General features: G+C 34.5%; 1 protein-coding gene across 4 annotated transcripts; it reads right to left on the minus strand.

Moving 5' to 3' along the window:
- Positions 1 to 1,673: 1,673 nt before the first annotated feature.
- UBA3 (ubiquitin like modifier activating enzyme 3) lies at positions 1,674 to 24,622 on the minus strand. Of its 4 annotated transcripts, XM_054595607.1 has the most exons (18): positions 24,579 to 24,616; positions 24,352 to 24,393; positions 22,541 to 22,661; positions 21,199 to 21,279; positions 17,500 to 17,582; positions 15,156 to 15,236; positions 11,422 to 11,465; positions 11,020 to 11,084; positions 10,581 to 10,736; positions 7,433 to 7,535; positions 7,185 to 7,298; positions 3,579 to 3,632; positions 3,062 to 3,098; positions 2,896 to 2,977; positions 2,450 to 2,550; positions 2,263 to 2,326; positions 2,117 to 2,171; positions 1,674 to 1,790 (listed from the first exon to the last, which is right to left on the minus strand). In XM_054595607.1, exons 1-18 carry the CDS (start codon positions 24,596 to 24,598, stop codon positions 1,702 to 1,704), a joined length of 1,392 nt encoding a protein of 463 aa, XP_054451582.1. In that variant the 5' UTR covers positions 24,599 to 24,616; the 3' UTR covers positions 1,674 to 1,701. The 4 variants fall into 4 exon arrangements, with proteins under 4 accessions (XP_054451582.1, XP_054451583.1, XP_054451585.1 ...); XM_054595608.1 differs by lacking the exon at positions 24,352 to 24,393 and having other exon boundaries at positions 24,579 to 24,622; XM_054595610.1 differs by lacking the exons at positions 17,500 to 17,582; positions 21,199 to 21,279 and having other exon boundaries at positions 24,579 to 24,611.
- Positions 24,623 to 26,569: the final 1,947 nt, after the last annotated feature.

A 26,569-nucleotide genomic window follows, 5' to 3' on the forward strand; every position in this document is an offset into this window, starting at 1 on the left:
CCGTGGCCTTGCTATTCTAGTCAGCAGCTATGTTTAGCTTGGCCCCTATGATGTTAAAGATAAAATCCTACCAACATTTAAAAGCCAGATTTCATATAAAAATCCAAATTTCCAGTTGATTTTGAAAAATAAGAATGCCAACATGGAAGACTCAGTTGGAATGGTTGCCCATTTTGACAAATACTTTTTACTCCCATTTGCCACAGATTTTACTAACTAATATTACATTCTCTTATTACACCCTCCCTTGTGGTTATTTATATTACCTGTCCATCCGTTCCCTATATTTGAGGATTTTACCCCACTGCAAGAAACTGAGAGAGCCATAAGGAAATATTTTTCTTTCAGAATCCCTCTTCCAGGACTTCTAATTGTACAGTTTTGGATAAATGACCTAAACTTTCTACAACTATTATTCAGCTTTCAGATGGAAATACTGTTGTTACCTTCTCACAAGTCTACTTTGAGAATTATTATTGTACCTGTATAAAGGAAGTGCTAAATGTTAGTTCCTTTACATTCAAAAATTTATACTGGATCTGTAATTTTTTAAGTAGAGAAATTTACCACATGGTTTTATAATGAAACAAATTACTTGTCAACATGGAGCTAGAAAGAATTAATGAAAATTTAACCCAGTGACATGTAATTACAAAGCCTCTGAATAGAAAATTGCCATCTAAGTCAGAGTGAGAACACATACTACACGTTCCCACAGTGAGATACTAAAACTCATTTTTCAGTACGTATGCTTGATTCTGTTTTAAGATTTAGTTCTTTTTTTTTTTTTTTTTTGCAGGGTTTAGGAGGAGGTATTTTTTAAGAGACTAATATAAAAATATAGTTATTCCATTTTCATTACAGTATTATGTTTGAGCAAATTAAAACAATAGATATTTACTGTGGCAAAGGAAAATGCAAGTGTCATAAAAATTTTGTATTAGTAATTTTGTTACACATTTAAAAATTATTCCTGCAAAGTAGTTCTGTAGTATCAATATATTTTAAAAAGTTTCAGTGAGAAAAGTAGACAATATATTTTATTAATAAATAGTGCAAAAGCATCAGTGATAACTGTTTAAACATTAAACTCTTTTAAACATCCATGTCTTGGCTTTAATGTTGTGTATATTGGCCTTTATAGCACTGCAAGTAAACACATGAAAATATTTCCCATTTCCATGCACAGGTATTCAGTTCGAACACCATTTACAAATTATTATGGACAAAGTAACCTTTGCAAAAATTAATATTCATTTGGACAGCCACGATTAAATGAATATTAAACAAGCAAGATGTAGGCTATGTTCAATACGCTTCAGATGTCAAGTTATAACCTTTAATGTTATTTAAAACTTAATTTTCTTATTTTCTTTTGTATATGTGGGCGCTCAAATGAAAACTGAGGATTGCATTCTTGGACATAATAACAAAATTCACACACAAGAGTGTGTTTCCTTTCTCTACAAGAAGCAATGCAATTACTCATAATCTCTCTCTCCAGGCATCATTTCCCATATTAATGAAAATGCTTGCAAGCACCAACTCCAAATTCTGTCTTCAAAAAGAGTGGTTCATTATATTTAAACAAAAAAAGTCAAATTCCAGCAACACTAATGCTAAAAAATGAATCAAATCATTTTAGCATTCACAAAGTATAACATTTCCATAAATTTTCTATTATGTGAAGATTTATTTTCCTTAAGAAGTAAAGTGAAGTTTGAATAGTACAGTCTGTGGTGTGGTGACATCAGCAACTGCCAGTTCTTGCCCATCAACAAGTCCCAATTCTAAAACAGAAAAAGTATAATTAACCCAAGCAAAAAAAAAAAAAAAGAAAAAAAACCTTCACCAAAAATGGTAACACAGATTCACAAACTATAGAATATTATGGTTGAGATAAATATCAAATTTCTGTTCTTTTCAGTCAAGGTAATATTATATTTGATTGTTCAGAAATGTTTATATACTCTACTAAAAGAGCAATTCTATTATTATTTCTGAAAATATAAGTAATGATGATGATATCATCTGAAGTATGAAGAGCAAATCTAAAATGATTTGTTACTTTCACCAAAAAAAGCAGCTGATTAGTAAATATACTCATTTAAAATACCTTTCAATGTCTTGGAGAGATTTGGCCTTGTTCGTTCTTCAATAGAAGTTACTGACTAGAAGACAAAATTATTTTAATAAAAAACACATCAAATGATATTAAACTTTTAATATAATTGCAAAAGAAATAAAAATTGAACACATCACCTGTAAGTAAAGTGTTCTATTTTTTCCATCTAATGTGGCTGTGATGGCTGGAGATTTCATCTGCCTAAATAAAGTTATGAGGAAAAGAAAATCAAAGATCACTTCTTAAAAAAAACAATTTTAAGTTTTTAAAGTTTTAAAATCTCAAAAGATATTTCTACATATAACAGAAGTGCAGAACACTTACAGAGAAGCACTATTGGTTAGATAATCCAAAACTTCCTGTAGTTTAGCTGATGGAGAAAACTGGATATTTTGTGGAAGCTGGCTACAAGCTGGGCAGTTTTCCTACATATGTAAAACATAATAAAACAATAAATCACAGCAGCACATGCACCAATTATAGTCTCTTTATAATAATGAAATAAAAATTAAGTTGCTTTATAACCATGCATATTAAACAAATGCTTTAAAACCTAGGCATTTCATAATAGGCCATTTTTCATTAATTATTTTTCTGTATAGTATTTATTTCAGACTATACTACAAAAGATATATAGTGAATAGGGTTCTGGAAATTAGAAAATAATTAGGGTATGAGCAATTTCATTTCTATTCCTAACCAATAATTAATATTTAAAAATCAAAGTATGCATGATCAAAAACTTTTTCATTAGCATTAGTACTACTAACCTTTCTCTCTGCTTCAAATGTGTATGTGTACAGTCCATCTACATCATTGAATACCAAGTAATTATTAAGGGGAATATATGCACTGTAATGAAAAAATGTCCATTATTTATATTATCGAGCCAGAACAAAACAGATTTACATACATATTAAAAATAAAACCCATTACCTTGTGGCTATTTTAAAAACTTCAGTGGCACACACAGCTGAAAAGGGGAGAAAATAAAGGTGCTATAACGCAATGTAAATTAGACATTTAAAACTAGAAGTTTGTTAGAAAGTCAGTTGTAAATTAGAACAGATAAATTTATAGGCTACTGATTAAAAATGTATTAACATATATGTACTCATTTTAAAAAACTGAAAAAGTAACAAATTTTATATGTTTTGTACAATCCACGTGATAGAATAACATTACATGTTTTCCTTCCTCTTCTTCAGATTAATTAGCAGCCTGTTACAGTGATCAAAAAGAAATGGTATGAAAGTGTTTGCTTACTACAGAGCACTTTGTGATATGAAATATCTTTTCCTTTTTTGGACGGCTTAATTATACCATCCACCCAAGAAGATACCAAATTCCTGTAATACCAGTTTTATGAGATCAAGTAGCTGCAGAAATATCAAACTAGATACTGAATCAAAAACTAAAGAAAAAAAATTAAGTAATGACCTTTTTTCCTCACCTGCAATGACTGCATTTGTGGAAGCTACTGCAGGAATGATTCGTTTCACTACCCCTGAAAAAATATACTTATTAAGACATGACAATTTCTTTTAAAAAGTAGGTATCTTTAGTTAAACAACATGATTTATTAAATATCATTTTCCACAGATTTGTCAGGTTTTCAAGTCACAGAATGGACTTAAGGTTAACCATGAAGCAATCTTCTTCCACATTCCCATGATTTTGTAGCATGTTCAGAATCTTATGGAAGTTACAGTAGCAAAGAAAAGTAAACTCCTCTAAGTTTCATATAAAGATGAGACCATAGTATCATAATAGCTAACAATTAGAGTGTTCACTGTGTTCCAGGCACATTGTGAAACTTAAATAGACATTATGAATTTTCACAACATCCTTATATAGTCTTATTACTCTGATAATAAAGACAAGGAAAATGAGGTTGACAGAAATTAAATCACAATGCCACCTAATTCACTACACCTAATAAGTGATGAATATGGTATATGAAACCCAGATGGCCCCAAAGGGCATAATCTTAAATGATACATTATATAATGCCATACTCAGTAAGGTTTGAGTAAAGTACAAAAAATAAGAGTTATCTTATTTTTCCTCATATAATTTCAGCCATTTGATTCACAAAACTTTAGAACAAAAAAGGCTCCAACTTACCTTCATTTCATTCTACAACATGCACTACACAAAATAGTAAATATACCTCTCTATTTCTACCCTACTTTTTTATATAAGTTCATTTATAAATGAACAAATCTCTACCTTAAACAATTTTGGGGTTTTTTTTTTTTAGTATTTTTTTCCATTACCATTGATTGATCGATCCCCTTATACCTCCCTGCCCCCCACAACACCTTAAACAATTTTTAAGTACAAAATAAATATTCTAATTTATAACTATATTTAAACTGTTCATTTTAGTAAACAAAAATTTCAATGGAAAGTAGCCATATTAATTATCTTGGAGTGTGAGGAAACACTCAAAGATGTGACTTAAAAACTTCAGAAAAAAGGCAGATATCTAAGAAGACATGAAAGGAAGTCAGTTAAATATGGAAAGCTGTTTTTTAAAGTTAATTCCGACCATATGATTAAGTATAATTTCAGTGCAGGAGAAACAGGGAGGAGCTAACCTCAAGATAGTTAAACTAGATGCTCTCCAGTGAGCCATGCATAGTTAAGATGTACTGAAATGAAGAACAGGTAGTCACAAACAGTGGGGAGTAGTGGAGACACTGCCCAATAAGAGCACTGCCAAAATGATAAGAGACTCCTCCCCATACTCTGAACCCCTCAAGAAAGCTGAACTTGACTTCTCATTTTGCTTCTGTACTCCTTGTTGAGGCCCTCAATCATTGAAGCGCAAAGCATATACACTTCTCAAAGGTATAGAAAGATGAATGAGAATACATATGGAAATGAATTTCCATTTCTGATCAGGACAAACTGAATTCATTTGTTAATCTGGACAATTACCAACTGTGTACCATATTCCAGACACTGTGCTAGGTGCTACAGTTCCCTCCCCCCCCCCGAAAAAAAATTACTTGCTCTTACAGAGCTTTCATTCTGGCGTGGGAGATAACACTCAAGTAAGTACATTAGAAAATTTCAGATACTGAAGAGTTCTATGAAGAAAGTAAAACAACATATGTGTTAGGGTTGACAATGCTAGGATGGTCAGGGAAGAAAGATCTCTCTGAAGAGGCAATAATTTGAGCAGAAACCTAAACCATGAGAAAGACCCAGCCATACAATAACCTATGGAAATTTCTGTAAAAAGCCAGTGCTAAGGCCCCATTGTAGAGACGTATGAGAGTGTAAGTATGAAACATTCCTGGCACAGAAAAATTGACTACCATTAGTTTTAAGCAATTATAAAAAGGTAAAATAGTAAATAGCTAAGAAGTGATTTACAGCTGAATCATCAGGACAACTGGTTAAGCTGATACCTAAAGGATAAGCAGCTAAACTTAAGGGGATCCAAGGAAGAAGAGTCCAGACATAAGGATTAGGAGTATTCAAGCTCTAAGGTAGGAATGAGCTTGGTTTGCTCAAGGCACACAAAGCAGATGAGAATGGAGGGAGCACAGGAAGCAACAAGGAATGTGTTTAAGAGCGGAATTTTCAAATGACGCTGCTAGAACATCAGTAAATATAAGAAAAAATCATAGAAAAGAATTAGCAGACTTTCAAAAAGAAGACAAAAGTTCTTTCTTGAGAACTTAGCGATGATCTCAGACAAAATTCTATAAAGGACGAACTGTGAGTACCTAAATTAGGAAGCACTGATCACTAAGATTGAGCATTATTATTGTTTACTGAAACAAGACATGTTGGACTTGTCTCATTTACTTACTATGACTAGCTTGGCAAACCAAGGAGTAGAACATCTGGAATGGCCTTTCATGACATCTTGTGAACAAGACAAAGAAATATGACATATTCAAAAAGTTCTGTCAACAAAATGAGATAAAACCTAAAATTAAGGGCCAGACCAGTAGTATGATTCAGATGTCAATTCTCGGCCAGTTCAATCCTGTTAAATTTTTAATTAATTATATGGAATCAATTAATTATGAAGAGATAAAGGATACGGTTATCAAAACAAAAGGAGAAACGAAGCTGAAAGAATAAATAGGTTGGCAGGCCTAAAGAATGTATGAGAGAGAACAGCAGGTTGAATTTAAGAATAAATTTGTAAGGACCCATATTTCAGTACAAAAATAACAAAACTACTACTCCCCAACAACTTCTATTAACAGGCAGATGTAGCGCAGTAACTGCGTATATGGAAAAGACTTCTAGATTTTAGTGGACAATCACCTCAAAAAGTCAAAAGTATAGGATCAATGTAAACAAACAACTAAAAAATCCTGCTCTCCTCTAAGACTATACAATTATCAGAGTTATCAGAAGGCTATTATCTAAACTAAGAATATTTTAGATATTCTACACTGCATTCTAACCATGTTAAGGGAAGTATGGATAACCAAAATATGGTTAGAGAAAAACAATGTAATAGGGACTTACAGCCATACAACATGTCAAAGGATTAAAGGAATTAGGAAGGTTCAAGGCAGTGAGAAAGATTTCGAAGAAATGTGCTCATTGTTCTCAATTTGTTAAGTGCTATTACTTAAAAGTAAATTAGATTCATACATATATGGTATAACCTGGGACAATACTCAGATCAAACTAAAGATGGAGATTTCTGCTCAATATATAGGACAACTGTCCAACAGCCTTGTCCAAATGTGGAACAGATTGCCCCAGGAAAAATAAACTGCTCTTCAATGAAAGATAAAGTGTATGAGTCAACGTGGATACATTAAGGTCTCTTCCAATAACTAAATGAGATTCAATGATTTTATTAAAGTTCTCCTAGCTAAGTAGTAGTATGGATTCTGCTGAACTCATTTACCACTTTAAGGCACCTGAAAACTATCATTTCCATGATATCTTTACTGAACTTCAAATGGATGGTCCTGTCTAAAATCACTTATCAATTATTTCCTCCAAAGCCATCTCCAGCCAGGAAACAAAGGATCATTCCAAGATCATTATTCATGACAATTCACAAACTTACCTTGAGTGAGTCTATATGTAACACCCCTAATATTATATTGTGATGCTCTCTCTAGGGATTTTTGGAAAATCCACTGAATATGATCAGGATCATCTCCATCTAATGGAACCCCTTCTGTTAGGGGAAAAAAGAATAGGAAGATATAAATATATAAACATGAATCAACTTTTTTTATTGTAACTATCCAAATGAATAATATGAACAAATAAATACTTTGTTATTTTAGATTATGAAATTAGGTTCATTACCTCCAAAAGGTTGCTCCTTAGGCCACTGCAATATCCTTACGTACTCAATACAGTGTTCTGGTAGCCTGGGCATAGATGCAATGGTGCACATGGGAAAATTAACCTAAAACCACAGTTTGCCCTTTTTAGTGGATTTAAAACAATGAACTATTTTAAAATGTAACTTATAGCTATGATCTAGTTTGTAGCAGTTTGTTTTAATTCATCTTAGCCTTCCACTTATAGAAATAAAACTTTTGTACAACTGATATTTCTAAAAGCATCTGAGTCACTTCACTTAGGTTGATCTACCTATAAATTAGGTTTGCCCCATTTAACTTTGTTAGGCTGTGAGAACAAAAGTGCTGAATAATTTCTCAAATATGAGCATTTTGTTATGTTAACCTGACTGAAATCTGAAGGTACAAAATAAAACAAAAGCAAATTCAGAGTTAAAGTAATTTCAAGTAAATAATCATAAAATTATTTATAGTTATAAATCAAAATTCATGTTGCTTTTTAAAGTGGGTAAGTAGATGAAAGAGTCCCATCTTTGGAAAGGTCATTCTCATCCCTCTTATCTTTATTTCCCTGACATAATCAGAGGCAACAACCAAAGAAAACAGATTATAGCTTCATCCAACATACAGTTTTAAAATTTATCTCTTGAGTACAGCATCCATTTATGAAAAAACACTCAGCAAAGTGGAAGTAGAGGGAGCATACCTCAACATAATAAAGGCCATATATGAGAAATGTACAGCCAATATTATACTCAACAGGCAAAAACTAAAGCTTTCTTCCTAAGGTCAGGTACAATATAAGGATGTCCACTTTCACCACTTCTATTCAACATAGTATTGGAAGTCCTATCCGCAGCAATCAGATAAGAAAAAGAAATAAAAAGCATCTAAATTGGAAAGGAGGAAATAAAGCTGTAATTGTTTGCAGATGACACGATAGTGTATGTAGAAAACCCTATAGACTCCACCACAAAACTACTTGCCCTAGTAAGTGAATTAGCAAATTAGCAGGATACAAAGTCAATATTCAGAAATCGAAGGCATGTCTGTACACCAACAATGAAGTATCAGAAGCAGAAACTAGGGGAAAAAAACCCCATTTACTATAGCAACAAGAAAAATACAGAACCAAGGAGAAAAGACCCATACTCAGAAAACTACACAAAACTGAAGAAAGATATAAAGGAAGACACAAATAAATGAGAGCATATGCTATGTTCATGGACTGGAAGAATTACCTCATTAAACTGTAAATACTACCCAAAGCAATCTACAGATTCAACGCAATCCCATATTTGACATATGAGATGACATATTTCACAGATATAGAAAAAGTATTTCAAAAAATTTCTATGTAACCCAAATAGCCTCAGCAATTTTGAGAAAGAAGAACAAAGTAGGAGGGATGACAATACCTGATATTAAACTAAATCTCAAGGCCACTGTAATCAAAACAGTCTGGCACTGGCATAAGAACAGACACATAGATCAAGGGAACAGAACAGAGAACCCAGATATAAACCCATGTCTCTCTATGGTCAATTAATATTTGACAAAGGGAGCAGGAGCATAAAATGGAGTAAAAATATCCTCTTCAATAAATGGTGTTGGGAGAGCTGGACAGTAACGTGCAAAAAAATGAAACTAGGTCACCAACTTACACCATTCACCAAAATAAACTCAAGATGGATACAAGACTTAAACATAAGCTGTGACACCATACAAGTCCTAGAGGAAAACATAGGCAGTAAAATTTCAGATCTCCCATTCAGCAATATTTTTCACTTACATATCTCCTAGGGCAACGGATATAAAGGAAAGAAAAAACAACTGGGACTTCATCAAAACAAGAAGCTTCTGCATAGGTAAAGAAAATATCAGCAAAATGAAAAGGGAACCAACCACATGGGGAAACATATTTGCCAATGATACCTTGGACAAGGGTTTGATCTCCAAAATATATAAAGAACGCATACAACTCCACAACAGGGAGACAAACAACCCAATTAAAAAATGGACAAAGGACCTGAACAGATACTTCTCCAAGGACGACATACAGAGGGCCCACAGACATATGAAAGGACCACTTAACATCACTAACCATTAGAGATGCAAATTAAAACCACAATGAGATACCACTTCACGCTGGTCAGAATGGCCTCCATGAACGAATCGACAAACAACAAAGGCTGACAAAGTTGTAGAGAAAAGGTAACCCTAGTGAACTGTTGGTGGGAAAGTAGACTGGTGCAGCCCTTGTAGAAAACAGTATGCAATTTCCTCAAAAAACTAGAAATGGAACTGCCTTTGATCCAGTGATCCTACTGCTGGAATTATATTCTAAGATCCCCAAAACACCAACTCAAAAGAGCCGAAGCACCCCAATGTTCATCAAAGTAATCCAAGCCAAGTGCTGGAAACAGCCTAAGTGCCCATCAGTAAATGAGTGGATCAAAAAACTGTGTTACATTTACACAATGGAACACTACGCAGCAGAAAGAAAAAAGAAACTCCTACCTTTCGAGGCAGGATGGATGGAACGGAAGAGCATTTTGTTAAGTGAAATAAGCCAGGGGGTGAAAGACAAATACCATATGATCTTACCTACAAGTGGAACCTAATCAACAAAACAAAGAACAAAACATAACCAAAGACATGGAAATAAGGAACAAACTGACATTGACCAGAGGGGCAGGGGGAGGGAGATAAGAATGGAAAAAGAAGGGGAAGGGTGTAGTTCAAGAACATGTATAAAAGACCCATGGACATGGACAACAAGGTGGGAACTGACTGTGGGAGTGGGGGGATGCGGCAGGAGAGAGTAATAGGGGATGAACTGGGACAACTATAATTAAACAAAAATAAAAAAATAAAAATAAAAACAATCACAAAGAAACATTGATCACTTGATCCCTACTCTTCAAATAAAAAATTAATACAAATTATAAAAACAATCAAAAGTATGATATTCATTCCACACCTTTCCATAAATACAGAATTTCCTATTTTTATCATTTTTCTTTTTAGCATGATTTTAAAAATATGGTTATCCCTAATTAAAAATCCTAAATATTAATTAGACTTAATAGTTCAACCCTAATTCCATCCCAAGAAACTAAAATAAATGCAGGTGCTTTCCGGATTACCTGTGGTGGGTAAAGTTCCAGTGTGCATTCAATACAAGCGGTCATTCCAGGCAGAATCACCCGGGCATTCCCTTTAAAACCTTCTGTCCCCCCATCTATCAAAGGGACAATGGAGCTTGGATCTAATGCACCATCTTCATAATTTAGAAGAGATATCTAGGAAAATTATTTCAATTAAATATTAAAAGTAGGGATAAGAATTTGAAAGAAAAAGCATGTTGTCAAGTAATTCCACAAGTTAATACATGACTTAATACTAATATATCAAATCAAGGGATGATAATATTAGTAACTTTGGGTCTCACCTGAAAATTAATAACTAGCAATAAACAATGAAGTCCATGAACTTACTGGAAATTAAATAAATTCTGATTTTTCAAAAATATGATAAGCAATTCTGATTTTCAGTATATTAAGAGCAACAGCAAGAAGTCTTTACCAGCATGCCATTTATCCATCTTCTGGCTATGATAGAGTCTAGTCCACATACAATTATATGAAATTCTACGAGAAAAAAACATTCAAGTTTTGTTTTTTTAAATGCTATGGTACCACATAATTTACACCTTTTAAGAAAACACACACCAAAAAAAACCACTTTTTACTATAATACACACACGCACACACACCGCCCCCCCAATCCCTGAATAATCCCTACTCAAGTCAGCATAGAAAAATACAGGTAATGGTGTTAAGTAAGATTTAAAATAGCCACACTGTCTTTTCAATCTGTCAAGAACCTTACTGAAAAACCAACACCAAGAGATGACAAAAAACTGAACAGCCTCAAATAACTAGCAACAAAAAATAGTGAGAATTTAATTTCAAGTGAACAACTTACGTCGATAGAAAGTGTCGTTAAAATCCTGGATCTTGTTGAAATGTCTGAATATAAGTAAAGGAACCTGAGCTGCTGAATGTGACAATACCATAAGAAAAAACTTATACATGCATATTTAAAACAAGAAATAGATAATAAATATTCAAAGTAGTGGAATTCAAGGAATGTGACAAAATGAATACAATACCACTTTCTGGCAAAACCTCTTTTCTAACATTCCTCCCTATAACTACTTAATCTCATCTCTGAACTCCCAAATCATTATATTTATGACTCTGTTAAACCTTCTGCTTTAAGTTTTATATAAAGTCATGAGCCTGGGAAAGCAGAATGCATGTGTTATACACCATCAGCATCAAGCCAAGAGGCAATAAACTTTGTTGAGTGAAGGGAACAAGCACATGAGAGTTCCTATTGAGCTGGGTCATTTAAAAAGTTAATGAAGAGATAATTAAAAACAAAACAAAGAAAACCCAGAAATTCTTCATTTGCCAGTGATTTGTTGGTGTTGAATTTTTGGGGGAGGTGGGTGTGATGAGAGGTATGAATTCTTCCTCTCATTTACTCAGTTTTCCAAGCATCTCTCTTTTATCCAACCAAGCCCTATCAGCAGTCTTCCCTGCCTGAAGGCTACAAAAGGAATCCCATTCAATATTGGCTGGGTATGACTCACTCATAGCACTTAATATTTTAATAGCACATATGTGTGAAAAACATTTAAATTTTTCTAACAGAGCAATTTAATGTTTAATAAATTATACTTCTCTAAAATTACAATAATCCATTATACTTCCATTTTAAAAGGAAAACAGAAAAAAAGAGTAACAATATATGAATGCCCTAGAATTTTTTATCCTCCATGAAAAATAAATGCAGTACTAGCCCTCGCCCATTCAGACCTCTATTCCTTTTGAAGCTAGGCAAACGGGGGCTTAAGCTCAAACTAGAACAGAAACATCAAGGGAACCCAAACAAACACAGAAAGAATAGGGGAGGAACCCAAGGAGCTAGACGAAAAAATACCATCTCCTGGATTTCTATAAAATACGCAGTTTCCCAGATGTAAATAATGGGGATAAACATAGTGTTGCTGGGTTTTTTTGTTTTTGTTTTCCCTTTCTCCCTAACAGGGGCCTGTATTTGCATTCTTTATTTTTTTTTTTTATTTTGAAATAGTAGATTCACAGGGAGTTGCAAAGATGGTGCAGAGAAGTCCTGTGTTTTTCACCAGGTTTCCCCCAACAGTTATATCTTACATTAGTGCAATATCAAAACCAAGAATGTGACATTGGTACAAGTGTGTCTCACTGTATCACTTACACACATGTAGATTTGTGTAACTAACAGCCTAGACAAATAACATCAATCAGCACAAAGCTCTCCCTCCTGCTACCCCTTTTGAGTCACACCTTCCCTCCGCTCATCATGCCTAACTTCTAGCAATTACTGATTTGTTCTCCATTTTGTCATTTGAAGAATGTTATCTAAGTAAAAATCATACACTATATAACCTTTTGAGATTGGCTTTTTCATACAGCATAATTCCTTTAATGTTCATCGAAGCTGTTAATATTTCGCCATTTGGTGCATTTGTATTGCTCAGTATTATTCCATAGTATGGCTGTATTATTGGAATATATTATTCCATAGTATGGCTGTTAAACAATTTACCTAGTGACTGATGTTCTGGGCTACTACAAATAAAACTATTATAAACAATAAAGAACAAGTTTCTATGCAGACTTCAGTATTCATTCCTCTGAGATAAAGCTGCTGGGTGATATGGAAAGTATATGCTCAGATTTTTAAGAAGCAGCCACAGTCAGGTAGGTAGTTGATTAGAGCGTTGTCCAAATACGCCAAGGTTGCAGGTTCAATCCCTGTCTGGGCACATACAAGAATCAACTGATAAATCCATCAATAAGTGGAACAACAAAGCAATGTTTCTCCCCCCCTCAAAAGAAACAGTCAATCTATTTTCCAGATGGCTGTAGTGTTTTACATTTCCTACCAGCAAGGAGTAATCCAGTTTTTCTGTACCATTGCCAGCATTTGCTATTATCACAATTTTTTATTTTAGCTAATCTGATAGGGGAGTGGTACTATCTCAATGTGGTCCTAATTTGTATTTCTCTCATATCTCGTGATGTTGAAGATCTTTACATGTGCTTCTTGCCATCTTCTTTGGTAAAATACCCCTTCGTATTTTTGTCCATTTTCCAATTGCATTATTTTTACTATTGAGTTTTGAAAGTTCGTTATATATTCTAGGTACAAGTCCTTTGTCAGATATCTGCTTTGTATTTTCCAATCTTTTCATCCTTTAACAGGGTCCTTCACAAAGCAAAAGTTTTTAATTTTTGGTGAAGTTCAATTTATCCATTTTTTTCTCTTATGTATCATGTTTTTAATGTGGTCAAAGGACATTTCACCAAACCCTAGATCCCAAAGATTTTCTCCTATGTTATCTTTCAAAGTTTTACAGTTTTACACTTGACACTTAAACCTATGATCCATTTTGAATTAGTTTTTTGTAATTTGAGGTTTAAGTCAAGATTCATTTTTTTTACCTACAGATATCCAATGGCTCTATCACAATTTGTTGTAGAGATTATCCTTCCTCTATTGACTTGTTCATGTACCTTTGTCAAATATTTATTGGATGTACCTGCCTGGGGCTATTTCTGGCTTCTCTATTCTGTTTTAATCTACGTCCTTCTCTGTGGCAATACTACACAGTGTTGATTATTGTAGCCATATAATAAATCTTGAAATTAGATAGTAACTCCTCCCACTTTCTTCTTTTTCAGCATTATTTTAGGTATTCCTTTGTCTTTCTGTATCAATTTTAGAGTACTATTCTCTGTATTGACAAAAAAAAATTTCCTGGGGTTTTGGTGGAAATTGTGTTAAAGCTTGGACACACATTTGGAGATAAATGACATCTTTACTATGTTTAACTATCCAGTTCTTAAACATGGAATATCTCTCCATTTATTTAGCTCTTCTTGGAGTTCTTTCATTAGCATTCTGCAGTTTTCAGCATAGACATTCCATCCTTATTTTATTTACACCTAAAGGTTTTTTTTGAGTGACTGTAAATGCCATTGTACTTTAAATTTCATATTTCACATGTTCATCACTACTGTAAGGAATACAACTGATTTCTGTATGTTGACTTTGTATCCTGTGAGATTTTCTACATAGCAAGTCCCATCTCCTGAATTTCTATGAAATACTAAAAGTTCCCCTGATCTAAAGGTGTGAAAACCAAAAGTGTGAATACTCCTTTTTAAAAACATACTTCTTATAAAAATATACTGACTCTGACACATCTTCCATTTGGTTAATAATATACTGACTTTCTATTCTGTCTGCTACTTTAAGGAGACACAGAGATTAATTGGATCCAGCCTAGGAACTTAAGAGTGTTAGTAGAGGAGACATGCAACTGATACTGAACTTAAAGTCAACAATGCAGAATAAATGATAGCACTGGCTACAGAAGTTTAATTTAAAAATTAGGGCAAAAGAATTTATATAACCTTGAAACTGGAAAGAGATAGAGCAAATTGTTACCAGTAGATACCTCAGTAATAACTTACTGCTGTTATCTCTTTTTCCTTTTGCTTATCTGTATTCTCTATGTTAAACATGTCATTTATAGTATAGAAAAAAACAAAAGCTTCAAAAAATTAACTAACTTTTTTTGCAGGGCAGGGGTCAAAGGATACGGAACTACATTGCAATTAGGAACTCTGTCATTTAGAAATTCTGCAGCAACTTCAGCTTTAGGTCTTCCAACATCTTTAGGCCTACAGGAAAAATTATACCTAAATTAGCATTCATGATATAAATCTACATGATCTACATGATTTCAAACATAAAAATATCCATGATGAATTTAGCTAGAGGATATTTAAAAAATATTTTTATCTAAATATTTGTGATGAATACTCATTCAACACTAAATGTCAACCTTTTTTGATGTTGTAAATTAAGTTGTTACAAGTACTGACAATTCTAAGTAAGGTGAAAATGTGAAGATTCCTGCCCCCTCAGTAGAGCATAATTATGGCAGGTTTCCTAGCCATTTCTCACTGTGGCATTTCCCAATGTAAAAAACATTATCCCAGACCTAGAGCCTTCTGAGTACCTGCCCTGAATTCCATAATTTCAAGGTGTTACTATGCAGGTCTTGGCTGAAACATATACAATGAGATTCATTCTAGGGAGGCAAGACCCTTCATTTATTCCCTGCATGGGTAGTAAACTTTGTGTCCCAGAAGAGACTATAACCACATTTTTGAAGAAGGAATAATTCCAAAGACATTATCTAAAATTGCAAATGTCACCAATATTTTCAAGAAGCTAAAAATATAAGGCCTCAAAAGATCACACCTAGATAAGAATCATAGCTATAGATAGAAAAGGACAGGAATTCTTTCTTCTAATCTCAGTACAAATGGTATTTTCGTACCTAGTATTTCCTCATTATTCTCACAGAAATCACTCCCTCATATTTACATAGTAAGTGCTTCACTACTACTTTTTCACAACATATTTTTTTATATGTATAGGTCTGTCATACTCATTAGCTATGAACACTTGGAAGAAAATGACCATATTCTTATATCTTTATATTCCTTCATATCTAAGCATGGAGTAAAGAGTTTTAAATTAATGAACCTTTTTTAAAACAGCACTGTGTGCTTATTAGAAATATTTTACTTAAAATTGGAATATTAAAAAAATAATTTTAACAAGTCATTTTTCTTCTTCCAATAAAGCAGTGTTCTTTTTTCATTCAAAACTTCTGATAAGAGTTTTATTTTTTGTCCTAACTTGCAATAGAAAAGACTCTAGCATACATAAATCAGGGAACTAGATTTCAGTATTGCATTCAACTACTCTAGACACAGGGCTCTTCAGGTATGTAAACACGATAAAGCAGACTCCTAAGGGTCTTTTAAGGTATGGATTTTATGTGCCTTCACAGTAGATCCAAAACAAAATAACCCCTAGATTGTTTTTGTGAAGATTTTTACTAATTTACCATTCCAGGATTAGGGAATCACATTGTTCCACCTAAAAACTGCACCTTGAATAAAATGGCCCTCCACACACACCATCCTTGCAGGACACCTTGGCCTAATTATTTAACCTTGAAAACAAGGATCTACCTTGAAGGTTGCTGAGATTAAATGAGGTAATATAAAGAGCTTGCTTAGAAAAAACTTTATACATCCTAAGCAATCAATACATGTTAACTATCATTAAGATCATCATTATTTTAGCCACAAATTAAAGGGCACGATCATTATTATCATAACCAATTAATTCAGTAGTATTTTTTTAGAACACTTATACACCAAAATTTGTCATACCAGCAAGGGCGCCAAAACCTTTCTATGGAGAAGGGAAATATCAAGGGTTAAAAAATAAAGAAAACAATAAAAGTTAAATGTAGAGTTCACATTGCAACATTTCATTAACTTGACTTAGTTTAACCCATCCTTCAATTTCTCTAAGAAATTCCACAAAGATAAGGCAGAGATTTTATGCCTATCCTAAAACTTAACTTTTTTTCTGCAAACCTAACCTTATCTTATATACCAAGGACTAATTGCTGTTAGTATCCTAATCTCTAGAGAAAGAAAAAAAAGTTCATTATCTTTCCATATCTGTTATTCTTTAACTAACAGACACTTTTATCTAGACACTCAAACCCCTGCAAGTGTGCACCACTTCCAGTTTTCAAAATGATCTCTAACAAACCATTCCCAGATGATTTTCGTATTTCATGTTCCATTTCAAATGCTCTTGGTTTTCTCTCCTTAACTCTTCATGTCTTTTCCCCTTCTGTAAAAAGCTCAAACTTCACTACAACTCCATTGTCCCAGAGTCACCACTCAAATTTTGGCTCACGAGTCCCCCCCCCCCCCGTATCACTAGGGCCTAATAGTCCAGCTACTGTTCTCTTATAAAACCCCCAGAAGGCTCAATTCTGTCTTCATAGCACAATCATCCCAAAATCACATAACTTTTTGGAAATATCTGTTAGACATTATAACTTACCTAAATAAAAACTGCCTATTTAGATTGGAAACATCTATAGTGTCCATGTCTATAACATGAATCTGTCTAAAACCAGACAATGCCTGTGGAAATAGAAAAATCCAATTAAGCAGAAATTTCCTCACATTTAAAAAACTTGAAATGTGTTTTCAGTGTAGCCCTAAAGCTACAAATTCTCAATAATAAATTCTGCATAATCATGTTCGATGGTTAAAGACTTACAAAGTATATAAACTTATGCTCTTGGAAAGGTCAAAAATGTGTAACTACTCAGTTTTAATTAGTCTAGAGAACTCAAAATTTCTAGTTTTATAATCTCATAAACACATCTGTAAAGTTTGTTACTTTGATGCTGCTAAATGTTTTAATTTTACTAGTTTTACTAATTAACTGTACTTACTATTCTTTTTTCAGAATACTGTTAAAAGCAATTCATACAATCTTTATCTCAGTTTATGTAACATTAAGCATGCCACGATTCAGAAATAACTATTATAAGATACATATCACAAACAAAAACACATATGTATATTGCACATGTAAAAGATACCTTGAAAGTAGTGAGTTAAGAACAAGCAATCACAATAGCTAGGGAAAACAAACAACTGTTGTGTTTTAAGGGTAAGGCCAGGCATTCTAACAGTACAACTGCTCAAATTTATCAGCAGAAGCAAAAGATTGAAAAAAGTTAAGTTACATTCATTAATTATGCTTTCCTGGTCCTGGTCAGTTTAAGTGATCAAATTAAATCACTTATCAATAATTTCCCAATTTGCTGCCCCTATGTTAAGAAGCGATCCTCAAAAAGAGTTGTCCATACTTGCTTTCTCAAACTCCCTCTTGTGCTCACTATAAACATTCACTTGCACCACTTCCACTGAAAACAACTCTTGTCTAAGTCACCAGAGAACTCCACTCTGTGTTGCCACCTCCAAAGTATTTGGCCCTGTGTGGATCAATTCCTCAAAACACATTCTTCACTTGGTCACTATACTCATGAAAATTTGAATACTTTAAAAATTAGTTTCCAGTTTACCAATTTTCCTCCTACTTTGTTGGCTAGAAATACAGAGTGCTCTTATGCTTAGTTCTGATGACCTCAATCTTGTGAACATCATTCAAAAGACATCTCAAACTCAACAGTTTTCAAAACCAAACTCAACCGTCTTTATTCACCAATCTCACCAAAATTGTCCTTCTCCCAGTCCCCTCTTCTCTGTGAATGCTAACTCACTCCACCTTTCCAGTTGCTCGGGGCAAAAACATTGTGGTGTCATCCTTTACTCCTTTCTTTCTCACTCTCATGTCCCACCACCAGTCCATCAGCAAATCCTGTTGACTCAGTCTTCAAAACACGTCCATCTTCGGACTGCCTCTTACTGCCTCCTACTGCCTCCAGTGCTATCACCCTTTAGCCACTGTCCTCTCTGGTCTAGATGACTGCAACTCCCTTCTAACTAGCTTCTCAGCTTTCTCCTCTATTCTTCCTTTAGCCTTTTCTCAATACATCAGCCACAGTGATCCTTGTTAAAAGTCAGATCAAGTCAATCCATCTGCTGAAATCTCTCCAATGACTTCCTGACTAGGAGTAAAAGGCTACGTTCTTACAGTAACCTCCAAAGCCTTTTGTGATACTAATTTCAAGCCCCTCCATTTCCCATTACCTCTGATATCTCTCTGAAAATGCTCCCCCTTACCCACTTCTGCTTTAGCAATAAGGACAGCCTTGCTGTTCTGAAACATAAGTCATGCTCCTACTCCACAGCTTTTTCACCTGCTGTTCCCTCTGTCTAGAATGTTCTTGCTCAGCACTTTGCTCAAATAGCCCCTTTTTATAAGTCTGTTCCCTTTCCACCAGGCTACCTTTCATCTTTCCTTTCTCCAAAAAATTTATTACCATCTGACAGACTACATATTTTGTCTTTTTTTCTTCCACTAAAATGTAAGCCCCCAAAAGACCTGTCTGTATTGTTTAATGCGTATCTGTATCTTTAGCACCTAAAATAGTGCCTGGCAAATGGGGTAGGAGGCTTAATAAATATTTACTCAATCAATAACACTAATGTTTCATTCTTTTTTTCAGAATGAGCCTTGGGAAGCTTACAATCAATTTTGAAAAAGATGTGTATCTCTTATGTACTTACGTCTGAAGCACAGAAACAAGTGGTAAAATTGAAAACCCTTAGTTTTCTTTTATTGTGTAAGAGGGTATTACAATGCAATGAATAACAAGGTCACTCCTAAAGCTGCTGATGACTATTCTTCAGATCTAATCTCCAATTCCTTTACCTTTAAAATTAGTATATACCTAATTTGCAAATAGCAGATCCAAAATGGAAAAAGTCAAGCCACCCTTCCCTTCTAGAACTCTGGTTCTTACACTGCTAGAGTATTTATGTCTGATAAGGCACTGTCATTTTTGGTACTCCCAGAGTACATGATATATATTGCTATTTATTTTGTGTGAGAGTTGTCTCCCCTGTGAAACTTCAAATTCATTAAGGACAGAGACTGCGATAATCTACAATCCCCGCAGAACCCAGCACTAGCACTAGGTACCATTAAGTACACTGAATTTTTATAGTTTCACTAGGAGTGATGTTAGTACTTCCTAGCAAAATTAACATGACTGTTTATACTTAAACTTCAGCCCCATGGTCGACTCTTTAGGTTGTTTACCTGATTGTTTTATTCGTTTCATTTTCTAAGGGGTCTAATCTAGTATTCCCACTTTTTCTACACACCAGTGAGAAGCCTGGCATATATCAGCTCTCAATCAATTCTCCTCCTACCCATCTTTATTAAATAAACTGGTATTCATCTTTTTTAAAAAGCTACTTGGTAGTTATCGTAAGTCAATGAAACCAATTAACTAAACCACAAATCATGGATTTCCAACCAGTATACCCAATAGTTTCACTAAACAATACCTTCTCTTAAATGATACTCATTAGAAACAAATTAACCTATAGTTCAGTGAAAAGAACACTTGACTAAGAATTGACGCCTGCATTAGATTCCAGACCTATCACTGCAAACCAAAGAAGTTAGGTAATCATTTAACCTCTCTGAACATCATGTCTCCCTCTACATAAAATGAGCCAATGCCCTATATAAGTGGGTTATCTTAAGGAACAAAAGATATAATAAATTCTTTCAAATTACTTGTTAAGCCCTGGCTGGTGTGGCTCAGTGGACTGAGTGCCAGCCGGCAAACCAAAGGGTCACTGGTTTGATTACCCCAGTCAGGGAACATGCCTGGGTTGCAGGCCAGGTCCCCAGTGAAGGGCACACAAGAGGCAACCACACATTGATGTTTCTCTCCCCCTTTCTCCCTCCCTTCCCCTCTGTCCAAAAACAAATAAATAAAATATTTTTTTAATTAAAAATAAAAGCCTTTAAAATAATTGCTCGTTATAATATGAATTACCAGTTTTGTTATCTGAAATTAATGAGCACTTTGCAAGAAGACACACAAAGATTTCTTTGCTAAAAAGCAGAGAAGTAAGAATTTCTGTCAACTACTTTATAGTTGAGAACTTTAGAATTTAAGACTGGAATCTGACCTGCTAAACTTATCTAACAAAGGCTCAAGACAAAAGGTTAATAATCATAATAAAGAAATTTCCTAGCATGACAGAAAAGGAAAATTGCTACAAAAGAGAAAAAATACATATTATATGTATGTATATATATTACCAGATTTTTCAGGAGCTCACATCCTAAGCCGCCAGCTCCAATGATTAGAACTTTACATGTATCTAACAAAAACTGGAGAGACTGTAAAGAATGAAAAGGCATTAAAGCCTAGTTATTAAAAAACATAGGTACCATCAATACAATAACAAGCCATAAAATAGTTTCTGATGTTTCCATGAAAAATGCAAATGAGGATCAAGAGCAGACTTTATATTTAATAAACTCTTAAATTTATGAACATAGAACTAGAAATTTTATAACCCTAATGATTTCAGAGCATTTCAATTTCAATGTTTTTAAATTGACTCTTATTGTATGAAATTAAAAAGACTACTTCCAAAAAGAAAAACTATGTACTTGAAAGTTATCTTTTTTTAACTTTGAAACAGTATGGAAGGCATCAAATTCATTATTTCCCTGACTTCCTAAAAAGAGAAAAGTGTAAAAATCCTAAGAATGGAGAATCAAACAGTGCACGAAGTATTTAAAGGTCTTCAGGAAGGGGTAAAAAAAAAAAAAAAAAAAAAAAAAAGATAAAATTCTTAGAAAACTGTATATTAACAGAAATCTATTTGAAACAATCACTTAACAGAATTATCTTAAACAATCAGGAAAAAAAAAATTCAGAACCAGGAAAATAAGGTGGGTCCAAAGAATGAAAGAATACTATCAATTTTGTCCAAAGACACTAAAGAAGAAAAAGTTACTCAGATAAGATACTGGTCAAATCCAAGCGTTTATACCTTTAGGAATAGTACAATATTTCTATTTCAAAACAGTCTCTCTTTGTAAACACAAAATGACATAGAATGTACTATAAAGAATACTTTTTTCTACTTTGTAATAAAAAAAGTTTTATCTAACTTAACACTTGCTTTAAGTCAAACACTATCTGTCCAAAATTCTATTCCTGTCATACAGCAGTCACATAATTTTTAACATGAAATTAGTTATCTTCAATCCTAAAATGCTCATTTAAACTTCAAAATTTAAACAAACACATCTATCTTACTATCAAAGTTAATTTCTCATAGGAAAACTAAAAAGGGGCATGTGTCTCAGAAATCATTATAAAATGAAATTCAAAGTGAAGTATAACTTAAAACTCTAAATATTAGAGATTACAAAGTTATTGTACTCAAAAAATTTCAACATTACATGAGAAATGTGAAAATGACTCAACTATTAGCCATTCAAATAAAATCGGTTGCAAATATACAACTTAGTATTTCAAGATAACTTACACAATTGTATTAGTATTTTTATTATAAGTGAAAAATAAAGCATTTTACTTTTGAAACAAAACTATAAGAGGAGTTATTTAAAAATAAATATTTCTCACTTCAGTGCTCGGTTCGAAATCAGGGTGTGTGAAGGGTCCAGATCGCTCGAGGAACTTCTTAACATGGTTCCAGCGACCTTCCCAGTCTCCAATGTCCCCACACCCACCATCAACAGCCATTCTGCACAGAACACAGTAAATTCAGCTGCAAAGATCAGTAAGAAAAAAACCCACACCTACAACTATTGTTTCCCATATCAAATAATAACCACACCAGAGCTGCTCAAATAAAAAGGGAATTATTTAATGTGATTATATTTATGCTTTTAAATTTTTTCTTGGCTATTACAGAGTTTAGTTAAAGTTAAAAACTGCACGTTTAATGAAATACATCAGTCTATGTGTTTCTGGGTTCCTACAGCAAAGCAAAATAAAACTTAGGATAATGTTTAATCAGAAAGAAATGGGTTATTAAAGATCACTGTGAACTTCCCCAATTTGTTCCTTCAATACACCTGAATCAGGAAATATCAGTTATAAAAGAAAAATAAATACATAACTCCACTTTCAGAATCGCGATGTTTCACATCTAATATAACTCATCTATCCTTTCCAAGTTTGAAAGATGTAATTTAAACATCATTTTTGATGAGAGTAACTTACAGATTTTTATCTGAAACAGAGGTCCCAATTTTCAAAAAACAATCTCTTTAAATACTATGAGGTGCTTTTTATTGCCACTGAATACAAAAAAAGTTTTAGGTTACGATTATACAACAGGTAGGCATTATTGTCTAGAAATCTTTTATATCACACAACTGAGTGTGTTCTAACACTGACTCCTTTAATACACTAGTAATCCACGTATTTCCCACTCAATGCAAAACTCATAATTGGTTGTAATTATTTTTAGTTTTCAAATTTCCTACAACCCCACATCTATGTTCAAATGTATTACAAAAGGGACCAAGAAATATTTCCTAGCAATAAAGACCTTAGGTTTTGATATTATAGTTAGGTTTGATTCCACAATTAATTGCATTGTGACTGACCTTGAACAGATTACTCAACAGCCATAAACTTCATCTGCAAATTTTTATAGCTACTTAAGGTCAGAGTGAGAATATAGTAAGCACTCAAACTTTCACTGTCATTTTAAGCAAAAGCGGAAAGGAAAAGAAAGGCGGGAAGGAATGTGAAATAAAGATTGTCCCCCCCAGTCCTCTGGTAATTGACACTCAACTTTCTGAGGGCGAAACATAGACTAAAATCACTGCTACTGGAATTTGGATCGGGGATTACTAACTCACCACACCCACCGCAAAGGTACTTGCGTCCCTTCCCGTGAGGCAGAGGAAAAATTAAAAACACTCTATTTACATCTGTCTCACCATACAAAACTAACCATCTGATAAGAAATAGGGTGTGTAAAAACTTGGCAAAATAAGCTCTTTGGAATGAACACTCTCCTTTAAGAGCCAATTATTCTGCAAAAATAATTTATGTGCTTAGTCCGATACCATAGAAAGTTCTCTGAGAAAGTCTGCAATTAAAACTGTTGTTTGTGTTTACGGAAGGCCAAAACGGCCCAGTGTTCCTTTGGAGTGTTCAAGTGAGATTCCCTTTTCACAAGGTCACGTCTCTGACCACTGGGATGTTGGAAGAGGGGGAGCCAGATGGTCCGGCCTGACCTGTGGGTCAAGCACCGGGCGGGCCCGAACGGGACCTGCTGCGGGGACCAAGACCGCGCGGCCTGCGCTCCGGGTGCCCCCCTCCCAGCCCCCCGGGCCCGCTGCGGCTGGTCTCCTAGGCCTGGGGTGAGGGGAGGCGGGGGTCCCCGGAGAGGGCCCCGGCCTCCCGGCAGCACTAACTTCTCAGCCAGCAGCTCCTCTATTCTCCTTCTTTTCTTCTCCCTAAAAGAAAGAGAGAATAAAAGAAGGGTCAGCATCACGCTACACGTTGGGCGCCGCGAGAGGATGGGGGCGAGGGGACAGGGCCGGGGTGTGGGAGGACCCCGGGTGGCGGCAGCCACCGCCCACTGCCGCGCTCTCTCACAACCCAACCCGGACCGGCGCGCCAGTAGAGCCCAACTACTTACGGCTCCTCGCCATCCGCCATATTGTTCTCCGCCTCTTCCCAGGTACCCCCACGGCAGGCGGGGCCAAGCATAGGAACGGGGCTGGGGGTGGAGACGGGGCCGGAGGCGCGGAGGCGGGGCCGGAGGCGCGGAGGCGGGGCCGGAGGCGCGGAGGCGGGGACGAGGAGTGAGAGCGGGGCCGGCTGGGCCGTGGGGGCCGGCCGACTTCGGGGGACGTACCCCTAGCCCGGAAAGCCTTGCATTGTAATTATAATGTTAATAAACGACCCTTAAGTACCTAACTTTTATCTAGTGTATAATGTTATGCTGCTTGAAAATAATAGGCTTAATACAATGTTTATATAACTTATGTGTTAAATAATTATATAAAATTGTATATTCTGTGAGAAAACTCCTGGAAAAGTCACCTGAATATGCCAAAGCTTCCAGCTGAGGAAAACCACCAGGGGAATTTTCACTTACTGATTTTCAGGACGGTTCCAACATCTTTGCATAAAGGTACTCACTTTGAGAGTAAAATTCAGTTAAATCAGTTTATAGGGGTTGGATGAAGATACTGGGGTTTTTTGTTAATATCAATATTAATATAGTGTCACATCATTCTGTCATATAAGAAATTCAGTGGCAATGGAACAATCGAAGAAACATTTTTCTCTGAGAAAAATATAATATTTAGATAGAAGAAAAGTATGAAGAAAAACACCAAAATTAATCCTTTAGAACACACATGATCTCATCACCTAAAGATAAATGATGATAAAATTTTGGACTAGGTATTTTCTTCCAGAGTCAAAAACTGATAGATAGATAGATATGTGTATGACTGAAATACAGAAAAATAATTATATTAAATTAGAAATAGCTAGATATAGATATAAATAATTACATATAGTTTTCCTTAAAGTGGGCGAGAATGAGATTTAGTGTCAGAAAGAAATTATTAACTCTCCACTTATTACCTATGAGATCTTGGGGACATCTGTGTCTTCATTTGTAAACTGGAGATAATAATAGTTGCCTTGTAAGCCTCTGAAAATTTAATGAACCCACAGTGGTTTTCAAAATGTAACTCCTGATCAATCTTGTCTGCATCACTTGGAAACTTCTTACAAATGCAAATTTTCAGGCTCCACCCCCAACCTGCTGCAAAGCCCTCTAGGTTTCTGTGCAAATTAAAGCTTGAGAACTACTGAAATGGGGACTATATATATAGGGGGTCCAACCTTTTGGCATCTCTGGGCCATACTAGAAGAAGAATTGTCTTTGGCCACCCATTAAATACACAAGCACTAACGAAAACTGATGAGCAAAAAAACAGTCCATGCATAATTTTTGTGATATCTGCCACCACAAATAAGCAAAGAGGCCCTCACATAATAACCCTAATTATGACGCAGCCTTTTCCATAATCCTTTAAAATCATCAAGCAGGTCCCAAGTTTGTGATCACTAATATCAAAAATGTACATACTTAAGTTTTTTTATTACTTAATAAAAAGTCACTGACTTTTTAAATATCTTTTTATTATGAAAGTAAAAGAAAAGAGGACAACATAAAACTAGTGGAATGTTTGACATCGTATTTGGTAAACTAGTGCATCAATATCTGGTTAGATAAAAGAGTTGCAATTCTCAGTGAGTTCTCAAGGTGCTCAACAGATATTTGGGTTCTAATTTTACCCATAATGTGTTTGATTCTTGAAAATAGTTGTTCGCAAATGTAGGTGCAGCCAAATAGTGTGACATGAATAAGGTATGATTGTGAAGCAAGGGATATTTGTGTCTGGGAAGACAGAACCTTTAAAATCCAGTAAAGAGATACAAATTTTTTGTTAAGTTGAATGTCATATTGCAACTCTATGCATTCTATTTGAAAATTAGCGGTAACATTTATTTATGTCGATTAAAAATGAAGTTGCAAATATAGCAAATTATTGATTATTTTCCTGCAAATCTTGAAATCTATTTTCAAATTCTTGTATCAAATGAAAA

This window comes from Pteronotus mesoamericanus, unplaced genomic scaffold, assembly GCF_021234165.1.
Source record: "Pteronotus mesoamericanus isolate MK-2021 breed Mesoamerican mustached bat unplaced genomic scaffold, CSHL_Meso_final scaffold_54, whole genome shotgun sequence".
Taxonomy (NCBI): domain Eukaryota; kingdom Metazoa; phylum Chordata; class Mammalia; order Chiroptera; family Mormoopidae; genus Pteronotus; species Pteronotus mesoamericanus.